Raw genomic sequence first — 12,572 nt, forward strand, 5'->3', positions numbered from 1 at the left:
GTAGTTGTTCTTGATTATGCTTTCCGTTTCAAATTATTACCTTGCACGCCAGTCCCCAGATGGATTTTATATGACACTGACTTCCTCTCAAGGGAAACTGACATAGCTTTTCTCATAGAAAAGTTGCAGATAAGTAGATTCAGAGTCTGTAGAGCAATGATGTTATTATCTATGTCAAGATGGTTGCCTGCCCACTTGACCTTGTCTGCTTAGAAGCACCTTCATAATCCACAAAATTGTTTTCTTCCTTTTAGTAATAATTTCTGATCATTACGCTGGTAGAGACAACCTCTAAACACACCAAGAAAACATAAATCAAAGCACATATGGCTTTTCTATTTGCCCAGATGGTGAGAAACAGGAGTGGAGACCTTCCAGATTCTGTTTTTCATTTGTGGTGAAATGATGACACTTGAATGGTAACATTAGTGATGCACGCTTGATCATTTGCTGTTTTTAATGGGGAATGAACATTGAGATGAAGACCACAGTGACCGCAGTTATTTTGGAGAAAGAGCTAGAGGGGCAAATGAAGAAGGGAGAGTAGGAAAAAGGGTCATAATGGTCAGACTCTTAGTGGAAAATACTGGGTTGTTTTTTTGTTTGTTTCTTGTTGTTTTTTCTTGCTGATTGTGAATTTAGTATCACTTCTTGAATATGTTTGTGAACAGTTGAATTCATTCTGAAGAGCCATTATGGTTTCTCTCTGTGTCCACTTTAGGTCTTGGACCTTTTGTCTTCTCTGTGATCTGAATTAGAATTACGTGCTCCAGCTGCCATTATCTCTTTTTTTTCAGTCATTCTCTTCTATTATTGAATTAGTAGATCTGCTGTTTGTTTTCAGTATCTTCTCTTGATATATCAATGAGCTGTGAAGGTTAATAAATTTGGTATATTTTTGTATTAAAATGTGAGAGCAGATATAGACTTGATAGTCTCAGGAGATGCAATAACTACTTGCTTCTGAGAGAAAGAATGACAGTTAATATAGGAAAAGCAATAAAGTAAGGTAATGACTCCTCTGTCTTTAGTTCTAGACAGCCGTCTTTGTCAGAGAAGAAGATACCTGAGCCTTCACCTTTAGCCAAGAGAAAAACATACGAGAAAACAATGGAAAAGACAAAGGCAAAAGATCAAAAACTGTAAGATTTCTCTAAAATTTACTTTCTCTGAAATAATTTAAACTGTGGATATATGTTCTTGAAAAATAAATCTATATTTTCTGTTTCTTTAATTTTAGGGCAGTTTTTAATTGTTGGCAATGAAATTGTTATTTATTGTTCAATGTCTATGTGTGTGTTTTTTGTTTTTTGTTTGTGTTGTTTGTTTTCCCCCAGAGTATCCTTTTATACACAAATAACTCTGGGCCAGAGCTCTAACAAAACACGGAGCACTTGCAAATGATTTGTTATATTTTTAACTGAAGGGAAGTTATCAGTTTCTCCAAGAAAAAACTGCAGTTCTATTAGCACTTTTCCATTTTACATGTGTGATATATATATATATATATTTTTTCCCTGCACGGAGCTTGCACTGTTAGCAAGTAATCTTTGAACATTTTGCCACCTTGCAATCTGCAGCAGTTTGTAACCTTAAGTTTATTGCCTTCTTTGTGAAACATCTGTACCAAGAGTTATAATTTTATTTGCTTAAAAAAGAGGATCTAACATTTTGAGGCATGTTGCATTTAACCTCTCTAACCATTCACAATCTGTTAAAGAAGATGTTCTTTTTTTCTTGTAGCTCAGATTCTGGAACCCCAGAGGCTAGTCTGTCACCTCCTACTTCCCCACCAAGCCGGCCCCGTAATGAAATGAATGTTTTTAGTCGTCTTACTGTTTCTCAGGGAAACACATCAGTTCAGCAGGATAAGTAAGTCACTGAGGGAAGCCTCAGCTCCCAACCAGGGAACCGCAAAGCACACTCAAGTTACCAGTGTAGTATCTATTAGATATTCCGCCTTTCATCACCTACAAAGCAGGAGGAGATGCTTCTCCTGTTTTTATGTAATTTTTTTCTTTTTCCAAGTAAAATACTCAAAACTTTCATGAAAGTGCAGAAAAAAATTCAAGAAAAGCAATTTCCTGCTGAACCTTGTTTCCTCTTTTCTAGGTTATGTCTGGTACCTGTAGCTGTAAAGCTTTCAGCTGTGACAGAAAAGAGATGTAGAATTCTTAGATACGTGTTTTTGTGTGTGTTTGCACTTGAAAGTAGGATTTAGTTAATGTAGGAAATTATGCTTTTGACAGTTTTCCCAGTTATTCTATCTCTGGGCGCTGTCACAATAGCACTCTGGATGGTGGAGTGTTGAAATATCTAGGAACAGTTGCTTAGGGATGATCCAAATTACTGAACAGACCAACGTTCTGGGGTGGTTTGGAGGAGCAGGTGGTGCTGATATCCTGTTTAAAAGAAGTAGAGTTCAGTTTCCTACCATGTTAGGCATCTGTTTCTGCAGAAGCTGTAGTCCAAATTGCAGCAGCCTTGAGTTGAACAGAGTCTTTACTTCAGGTTTCACTACTGATAATAGTGCCATGCAGCTCTTAGGGACTGCAACTCAAACTCGGGATAAACCTCTGGCTTGGACAAAAGAGACAAAACAGGCCTCTTTATGCTACTTTTTTTTTCCTCTTTTATAAAGCTTTGCTCTTTTTCGGTGGTCTGCAGAGTCATCAAATGCTAAGCAGTAGCTTACAAGGCTTCCAATAGTTTAACTGTGCTTCTAACTTCTGTATCTTAGCTGCATTATCTTACTGCTAACTCCCACTTAACTTTTTTCACTTTCTTTGGACTGGCTTTGAAATAAAATGGAAACTGCTGAATCTGATTTGACGTAGAAATGAAGGATCTCTTAGGACACTGCAATGTTTGTGTCTTTTCTTCTTGTGTGTTTTCTGTGTTTTTATTGTCATTTTTAAACCCTTTTCGAAAAGGAGAGGTAAAGTATTTTGAAGTAAGAATAATTTGCAACTTGCTGTTCCTGTTTCAGGGTCTTATCAATATATTTAATACATACACGATTCCCAGAATAACCATTTATGTTTCTTCTACACTTAGCAGGCATTGATTTTTTTTTTTTATTTTTATTTTTTTCCTTTCCCTACTTTCATTAGTAATTATGTCACAAAGGTTAATTTTTGTTCCCATCTTCTCCTTTTATTTTGTTGTCTTCACTTTGTAAGAAAAAGTGGGGGAAATAAGGAAAGGCTTAGCAGGTGTTACTCAGCTTCTTGGTTTGAGATAGCTCTCTGGGCAGTAAGTTACATTCCTAGACTATTTTATGACTTCCTATTTTCCCTAATATCATCACGAGTTTATGGTATACCCTGAGCAATGCTGCCTACTGTAAGTGAGTTTGCATTGCTCTTCTGAATTGGCCGTGCTGTTGTTTGTTCTTCTTGTATGGAGGCTTTACTTTGCTGCTGATACCTATATTCTTTCTCCTCACAATTCCACCACTGTTGATTGTAGGTCTGATGAAAGTGATTCCTCTCTGTCGGAGGTACACAGGTACTCTCTTTCTCTTTTCTGTATTCCCAGCGTCTCTCACTGAACATTTGTTAGGAAATTTCATTTTGCTGCATGAATTCTCCTGATCTTGTGCACCATAAAATATGTGTATATATATATTTTTGATTTTGCCAGAGAGTTAAAAATGTGAAATTTTGCTCAAGCACGTTTTCCCTGCTTTTGCCCCATCTTCCTTTTTTTTTTATTCTTCTCCTTGAGCATGTCAGGTGTTTCTGTTGCTTTGTTTTAAATGAAGGAAGGTGTACAACTTTCCCCAGACATATTCTTTCAGTCTCCTTTATTTTTGAAAAAGAGAAAAATGCTTTCTTGCTTTCTCGATGCCTCTCTCTATTTAATTCCTCCTTGTTCAGTTGTGTGCTTTGGTCACTAGAAATCAAATTCTAATGCAAATAAAAAATAAATAGATCCTACCATGTCTTTCTGATAGGATGCGTAGTTGTTCCAGAGATTAAAGGAATGTCTCTACTCCTGTTCCTAAACTGCGACTTAGCATGTTGGCACTCAAGTGAAAAATTGGACTTTATCAAGAAAAGGGTAGTCAAATGGCTAATAATAATGTGATGGTGGCTTTGTGTAGTCATAGTAGCATCTGCAGCATGTTTTGTCTGCAGATTTCAAAACACTGCACACAGGTAGATAAATAGCTTTGGGACATGTATTTTTTGCCTCTTATCAAGGGAAAGAGTGGATGAGAGCGGCAGTAGGAGTAAGTTTCAGTCTAGAGGCAGCACAATCCACTGGAGAATATTATAGAGGAGAAAATGTTAGTTCTGTGTGGTGTCAGAAAACAAAAGCACAGAGACCTAGAATAGTAACGATAAAAAGTGAACTACCTATTCTGTAATTCTTGAAAACACTGTATAAAGGTACAGATCGGAGTACAGCCTTATCCCAAAATGCAGAAGTTAGGAACTCTGTGAATGAAGATGTCCTGTGCATTAAAGTTGTAATAAAATCATGATTTCTAAGACTGTACCAGATAAACAGCTAACTGCTACAAAGTTGGCTCTTAGCAGTAGAGGCTTTTGCCTTCCTGTAGCAAGCTTCTGTGGGGAAGTATTATTATTATGATGATTATATATATATATAGTTATATAGTTATATTGTTATATATATATATATTTTTTACATTTTCCTAAAGGTGGTAATTTTTGTGAGTTAGGGTTATGACATCGTGGCTATTTCTTGTAATTATGAATGCAGTCCCCAGCAGAGCATGGCAGTGAGTCCTAACTGTGAGCTGGTCAGGTCACAACGTTCTGTTGCATGTTTGTGGCCATTACTAGGGCCAACAAGGTAGGCTTTTCTGCACTTCACAAAAATAGATGAGCTCCCTCTGTGCATGCAGTAGCATGCATGGGACTTTAGACTGCTTAATAATTATGATTTGGTGATGAATCATTCAAATTTCTTTTTTCTTCTTTTTTTTTTCCTTTTTCTTTTTCTTCCAGGCTGGGTTACAGCCTTTTTGTACCACTTCAGAGTTAGCTACAAATGACCTGGGAAGATTCCTCTGGGGTATCTGTATTCCCACCCTGCCCTTTTATAGCCACTGAAGTTTGGCAGTGGGTACAAGGTGCAGTAGGGACCCTTACTCAGGTGCACAAGTTAGCTGTTTTCCAAGCTTACCTGTAGAAGGAAGCTAGTGCCAGATGGCTTCTGAGTTTGAAATTGGCTGTGTCCATTACACTGACTACATTTTTCAGGCATGCTATTTGGACTAAGTTGTCTCTCTGCAATTTGCAATGTTACGTTTGTCCCAGTGAATTCAGGAGCTTTAAGCATCTTGCATGTACCCAGCACTCAGCATCTTGTCTCTTTTTATTTCATTTTCATTGTATGTGATTTCCTGTAGCCCAATTTTGACACTTGTTAAAGCTAAATAGTAAAAACCCTTAAATAGTTCATGAAAGGTGTTCAGCTGTTCTACCCATCATGTATAAGAAAATGAAATTTACCTTAATGTAGGGGAAGAGTTGGTTAATGTGATCTGTCTATTACTCACACTTCCTTTTTTTTTTTCTTTAGGGGGATAATTAACCCATTTCCTGCTTCAAAATACATCCGAACTTCCCCACTGCAGTGTATGTATACAGCTGAAGGCCATGCCAAGCCTGTGCTTTGTGTCGATGCAACAGATGACCTTCTCTTCACTGGATCCAAAGGTTGGGCAGTTCTTGTGTACCTGTAGTGCATATGCACGCTGCTCTTTCATCTTTGGTTATTGTGAAGTTCTGAATTTGTGCTTACTGCAGTGAATGCAGTGGAAAATTGTGAGGGCCTATTATGCAACATAAGCTGAAAGAAGGATTTACTGCATTTACGTACAGGTTTTCAGTCTTATTGTTTAGTATTTAGATATTTATTTGTAGCGGAAAAAGTAGCTCTCAAGAACAACATTAATACTTGTTGAATGATATGGCAACAGGTGCTCATATGACGTGCAATGCAAAGTAAGAGCCTCAGGATGTAGAATCTTAGAATAGAATCATGGAATTACCGAGGTTGGAAAAGACCTCTAAGATCATCCAGTCCAACTGCCTGTCACCAATATTTCCTACTACCATGTCCCTCTGTACAACATCTAAGTGTTTATTGAGTACCTCCAGGGTTGGCAACTCCACTACCTCTCAGGGCAGCCTGTTCCAGTGCCTAACCGCTCTCCCAGAGAAGTATTTCCTAATGTCCAACCTGAGTCTCCCTTAGTGCAACTTCAGGTCATTCCTTTTAGTTTCATTGCTAGTTACAGAGGAGAAGAGGCTGATTCCCACCTCACCACAACCTTCCTTCAAGAAGTTGTAGAGTGCATTAAGGTCACTCCTGAGCCTCCTCTTCTCCGGACAAAACAATCCCAGCTCTCTCAGCTGCTTCTCATAAGACCTGTGCTAGAGATCCCTCAATGTCAGCCGCTCTGCTCCAGCCTGTAGCATTTTCTGGGGTTGTGCAAGACCTGGCACTTGGACCTTGGACTTTTTGAACTTCATCCCGTTGGCCTCAGCCCAGTGATCCAACCTGTCCAAATTGCTCTGTAGGACCTCCCTGTCTCCAGCCACTTTGTGCCAGCTTGGTGTCATCTGCAAAGGGCAGACCTCAGTGGTTATTTTGCATAATTTTTTAGGTGATACTGAAGAGTGCTTATTTTTGTGTCCTTTTTCTGGTCTTTTGCATATAAGACAAGTACAGCAAAGGTCTTATATTCTCAATCATGCATGAAACTCTTAATTTAAGACTCCTGTTCTCCCAAATTAAGCCTGTAGGATAATCCAGTGTTATTCTTGACCACGAGAGATCAGATGATCTGAAGTGGTGGCTGTGAAAAAGTTAATGCCTCTAACAGAGAGACTCTCCTTCTCACTAGTGCACATAATGTGTAAGTTCTGAAACTATGGAGCATCCTTATTTACTCCTATATTGACACAGAGAGCGCCATCAGAGTAGATCTTCCACTGCTAACATTCAGATGGTGTGGTGGTTTGTAGCTATTCTACTACCTGTATGTTAAGTACCAAGACATACTGTTACAGTACATTGGCAAACTTTTGGCCTTCGAAGATTATAGCCAAGGTTTTAGCATTTTGTGACTGTGTGCAAGTGCAAGAAGATGGGGTATTTTCAGCTTCTGCAAATGCTGCTTACCTGATCTGTATTGAGATTTCAAATTCAGTGGCTACATGGAAGAAAAGGCTTTTATATATATATATATATATATATATATATATATATAATTAAATATATATATTTATATAATTAAATATATATATTATTAAATATATATATTAAAGCCTTTTCTTTCATGTAGTCACTAAATTTATATATATATATATTTAGCTATATATATATATTTAGCACAGGAATGCTTGCAGATGTTGTAAATATTTGCTTTCTTGTCATATGCTAGCTTCTCATGCTTCCTCTGTGGAAGCATGGGAAGCTTCACAAACTACACTTATGGTTCATAAGTGCAGAAGAGTGTAGACAGCTGTTTAATTAAATAAGACTAAATCTTTTGGAAATTGTCACTGAAGCAGAAAGCTGCAGCTGATTGACAGCATTATAACAGTATCAGGTAGTGCCCATTCATGAATGCTGATAAGCTGCCTGGTGCATTACAGATACTGAACTTTGTTCTTGGCAATTGAGATTTTTAAAGCAGCTGACCAGTTCTTGGTGTGCTTACCTTCTTCCTGCTGCTGTCACAACTGCTAACACATGAATTTTGCTCTTCATGCTCCCAGTATTTATTCCAGTAAAAACGTACTCCTAAAATATAGACAGTGATTCTGACATGGTGTAACAAGGAGCGTTTCAGGTGTGGGCTCTATTCATGTTGCAAAATTCTTAAACTTCTATGTGTTTGGGGTTTTAGCGCACAGAAGTTTGCAGTGTTTAAACTGCATTGCTACTGCAGGAAATCTATGACTAAAGCACTTATGCTGGAATTTTCAGAGGCAGCTAATGCACTGAATAGTTTGAGTTGCTTCTTGCTTTTACATTTGTCATGGCTGTCAGCCCTCCTTCATCCTGAAGCTTACATTCCCTCCTGAACTATGATCTTGATGAAGGATTTGTAGGTGTAAAACTGGGTGATTCTCTTGATTGTTGTCAATCATCCAAACCTGACAGCCTCCAAACTCTCTCTTAAATGCTTTCCTTGGGAAGGGATTTTATAGTTTTACATATTATTGGAGCTAGTGTGCATATCTTGAACTTGACATATAAGGGTTAATCTTGCTTTGTTTTGATGATGGTGGATGATGCCCTTGTGTACTCATTAAGACCAATTTAATGTAGCCATTTTGTGCAGTGCATATCAAAAGAGGGCAATATATTTGAGTGCAAATGGATGTATGGATTTGTTTGTTTAATGACTAACCTTTGGAAAAACATGACTTCTTTACTTTTTAATTCCCTCTTCCTTTTTGTTTTGTTTTGTTTTTCTTGACTTTATGTAGACCGTACCTGTAAAGTCTGGAACCTTGTAACTGGGCAGGAGATTATGTCTCTAGGGGGTCATCCAAACAACGTTGTTTCTATAAAATACTGCAACTACACAAGTTTGGTCTTCACAGTCTCAACCTCCTATATCAAAGTGTGGGACATCAGAGATTCTGCTAAGTGTGTTCGGACATTGACGTAAGTATGTTAAACCTTGAATAACAGGAGCTCAAATGAGTTTTAATCTAAAATTAAATTAGATTAAATTCAATAGTGCACAGTGCAACTCAAATATGCTGTTGGGGCTGGAGGCTTTCTTTGCATATTCGAGCTAAGTATGTGTGGGGTGTTGATATGAAAATATGAAAGACTTTGCTTGTATGCATGCCTGTAGTGTTTTAGCAGCTCTTTCGCATTTGTTATTGGCTTTATAGTCTTTTTGCTCAGGTAAATGGGCTTATTTTAAACAAATATGTAAAGTAAGGAGGACATCATGTAGTTGTCTTACTAATTTCTATTTTTTTCTGCTCCCTCCCTTTGCTTAGGTCTTCAGGCCAGGCAATGCCTGGTGATGTGTGTTCGGGAAGTACTAACAGAACAGTCACTATCCCAGCTGGAGAGAATCAGATTAATCAGATTGCACTGAATCCAACTGGTACATTCCTCTATGCAGCTGCTGGAAATTCAGTGAGGATGTGGGACCTGAAAAGGTACTGAACACCAGTGGTAGAGCATGTTCCTTAAGAGGTCACATGCACATATGAAGTAAAGTCAGTGAGATGTTTCCTGTGTGTGGTAATATCCATAACCATGAAATATAGCCAAGAAACAGATCAGCTAATTTTTGCTGCAGTTGTTACTGAGATAATGGTGGAAGAGCTCTTTATTTCCTCGTGTGGTAAGGTTATGATGAATTGTTTAAGTAAAAATTAGTGGGGGGAGGGAAAAAAAGTACTGAAGAATGGTGAGATAAATGTATGTGTCTGCCAGTGAGATTATGGGAAGCTAGAATTGTAGAATCACTTGGAAAAGGCCTTCAAGATCATCGAGTCCATCTACTGATGTAATGCAGTATAACGTATGACTATGATCATTACTAGATAATGTTTTTCCAAACAGAACCTGCACCCAAAGAGAGCATTCAAAATACAGTGGATTCTTTAGGGGATCTGATGTGTTTATTTGTTTTATAACATATAAGCTTTGGTTTCCACTTAACATTGATTTAGCATTTTTATGTGGGTATAAGGAGTAGAGTATGTAACCAGAGGATAAGTTAGAAGATCCATTCTAGCAGAAACTGTGTTATGGCTTATGTTGGATACACAGAAATATAGAAAATCCTCAGTCATTTCTTCTCTTGTTCTTGAAGATTTCAGTCTACAGGAAAGCTAACTGGTCACCTGGGTCCTGTCATGTGCCTTACTGTGGATCGAATTTCCAATGGACAGGATCTTATTGTCACTGGTTCAAAGGACCATTATATAAAGGTAAACCATTAGTATTTGCCTTTGTACTGTAACACCTAACATCAGTATGAGTTGCAGGCTTCAACAGAAGCAATCTATATCTGAAGTCTGATGACCAAGATGGAAATTCCTCTATCTCTTATAGGTTATAAATAACGTTTAGTCTTAAGAACCACCACTTAAGTGATATTTTTTTATCATGCGTTGGAACATTCTTGAAAACACCATGGATCAGATTGTCTTTAGTTCATCTTTTTCATCATCACACGTGAGGTGGACTTCAGATGTGTGAGGTCTTAGAGAAAGATTTGTAACACCTATTCCTTAAGTGCTTTAGCAGGCTCAAAGTTACTTCAATGAATGCCTGTGCTTTGGGGTGCAGACCTAGTTCCCTTGGCAGAGATGTTCTGTATGCTCCCTGTAGACTTTTGCTTAAGCATTACCCAAGCTGTGAAGTAGGAATGGAGAGAGAGGTGTGTGCACCTCAGTCAGCGTGTCTAAGTCTTTCGGGTGATTCACTAGCATGTACTTCTTGATTGCTCTGAGTTGTGTAAAAGCACAGTATAGTGAGATTATGATGCTTTCTTGCATGATTAATTTCATTCATGTTAAGGAGTTTGTTCTTTGTAGCCTTTTTTCTATACTTCAACCAGAGTGTATCTGAAACCACAAGCTCCACTGCACATCTCCAAACTGATTAGATAGCAGATAATTTTGCTTATTTCAACATTTATTTTGTTTTAGATGTTTGATGTAACTGAAGGGGCTCTTGGAAGTGTAAGTCCTACACACAATTTTGAACCTCCTCACTACGATGGCATTGAAGCACTTGCTATTATGGGAGACAACCTTTTCAGTGGATCCAGAGATAATGGGATTAAGAAATGGGACTTGGCTCAGAAAGACCTTCTGCAGGTAGTATAAAAGTCACTACTAATGTGACAGTCATGCTTAGTACATTTCTCAGGCTGTGTGAATGTTCAAGTTTAGATGACAACTATTTACAAGGACAAGAAGGTGATGGGAGGTAGTCAACATAGGTTCACGAAGGAGGAATTATACCCAGTCAGACCAAAGCCTTCTCTGACTGGCTTGATGGATGAGGGGGGGAGAGTCTCATGTTGTTTATCCAGACTTAACAAGGCTTTTTATGCTGCCTATGATAACACACTTATTCACAAACCAATTAAGCATATGAAGTACTAGAGAAGTACACTGTGAGATGAACTAGAAGCTGGCGGAACTTTGGAGCTAAAAAGATTATGACCAGCAGCACAAAGCCCAGTCACTAGAGGTCTATCCCAGGTGTCAATATTGGGAGTGATTCTCTTTAATATTTTCACTGATGCCCTGGATAATGCAACAGAGTGTAGTCTGAGCACGATTTCTGGTGATACAAAGCCACAAGAAGTGGTTGGTAGAGCAGATGGTTGTGCTGCCCTTCATAAGGGTTTCGGCAGGCTGATGCACAGGAGCTTCATGAAGTTCAAAAGATGTAAATGCCAAGTCTTGCATCCCATAAGGAGCAACTCCAAACACCAGTAGTAGAGGCTGGGGGCCAACCAGCTGCAAAGTGTTCCTGCAGCAAGTGTACTCCCAGACTGCATTAGGATGAGAGTTGATGGGGTGTTGATCCTTCCATCTGCTCTGCACTGGAGAGATGCATCAGGAATTGCTACGTCCAGTGCTCCCCAGTAGAAGAGAGATGTGGACAAAGTGGAGCAAGTTCAGCAAAGACCTGAAGCTGAGCTTTGTGCTGAAAGAGCTTTAATAGGATTAAGGAACTGGAGCCTCTCTCATGAGGAGATACCATGAGATCTGGGTCTTTTCAGCCTGAAGAAGAGAAGGCAGAAGGGGATATTGTCAGTATGCATAAATACCTAAAATAGGAGTGAGAAAAGATGATGGAGCCAGACTCTGCTCAGTAGTATCCAGTGGAAGAAAAAAAACAACAATGGGCACAAACTGAAATGCAGGAAGGTTGGGGGTTTGGAAAAAAGCTGAATAACCTGCTTAGAGTAAGGGATTGAACTAGATGATCTCCAGAGATCCCTGCCAACCTCAGCTATTCTGTGCTTCTGCAGACATAACACAGAATCACAGAACCATGAATGGGTTGAAAGGAACCTGTAAGATCATCCAGTTCCAACTCCCCTGCTATAGGCTGGGACATGCCCCATTAGACCAGGTTGCTCAAAGCCCCATCCAGCCTGGCTTTGAATGTTTCCAAGGAGGAAGAGGCATGCACAGCCTTACTGGGCAGCCTGTTCCAGTGTCTCACAACCCTGACAATAAAGAATTTATTCGTAATATATAGTCTAAATCTACCCTTTTTTAACGTAAAGCCATTTCCCCTTGTGCTGTCACTACCTGCCTTTTTAAAAAGTCCCTCCCAGCTTTCCTTTAGGTCCCCTTCACATACTTTTAGGCTGCTATAAGCTCTTAGCTTTCTCTTCTCCAGGCTGAAGAGCGCAGCTCTCTCAGCCTGTTCCCACAGGAGAGGTGCTCCAGCCTTCTGATCATCTTCATGGCCCTCCTCTGGACCTGCTCCAACACCATGTCTCCTTGTGTTGGGGGCTCCAGAACTGGATGCAGTACTTCAGGTGGGCTCTCACCAAAGAGCAGAAGGGCAGAATC

The 12,572-nt window shown here is 39.1% G+C and overlaps 1 protein-coding gene across 4 annotated transcripts in view; it reads left to right on the forward strand.

The window, feature by feature from the left end:
- KIF21A (kinesin family member 21A) overlaps nucleotides 1-12,572 on the forward strand; it is an 82,306-nt gene that overhangs the window by 66,485 nt on the left and 3,249 nt on the right. For 2 of the 4 annotated variants that reach the window (XM_072326367.1, XM_072326368.1), the window contains 7 exons: nucleotides 1,032-1,142; nucleotides 3,472-3,510; nucleotides 5,560-5,696; nucleotides 8,484-8,664; nucleotides 9,012-9,176; nucleotides 9,839-9,956; nucleotides 10,680-10,850. In XM_072326367.1, the coding sequence (XP_072182468.1) occupies nucleotides 1,032-1,142; nucleotides 3,472-3,510; nucleotides 5,560-5,696; nucleotides 8,484-8,664; nucleotides 9,012-9,176; nucleotides 9,839-9,956; nucleotides 10,680-10,850 (922 nt within the window). Of the gene's footprint in view, nucleotides 1-1,031; nucleotides 1,143-1,743; nucleotides 1,873-3,471; nucleotides 3,511-5,559; nucleotides 5,697-8,483; nucleotides 8,665-9,011; nucleotides 9,177-9,838; nucleotides 9,957-10,679; nucleotides 10,851-12,572 lie in introns of all 4 variants that reach the window. The other 2 variants (XM_072326371.1, XM_072326369.1) reach the window with 2 other exon arrangements.

The sequence above is a fragment of the Excalfactoria chinensis genome, chromosome 1, assembly GCF_039878825.1.
Source record: "Excalfactoria chinensis isolate bCotChi1 chromosome 1, bCotChi1.hap2, whole genome shotgun sequence".
Lineage (NCBI taxonomy): Eukaryota > Metazoa > Chordata > Aves > Galliformes > Phasianidae > Excalfactoria > Excalfactoria chinensis.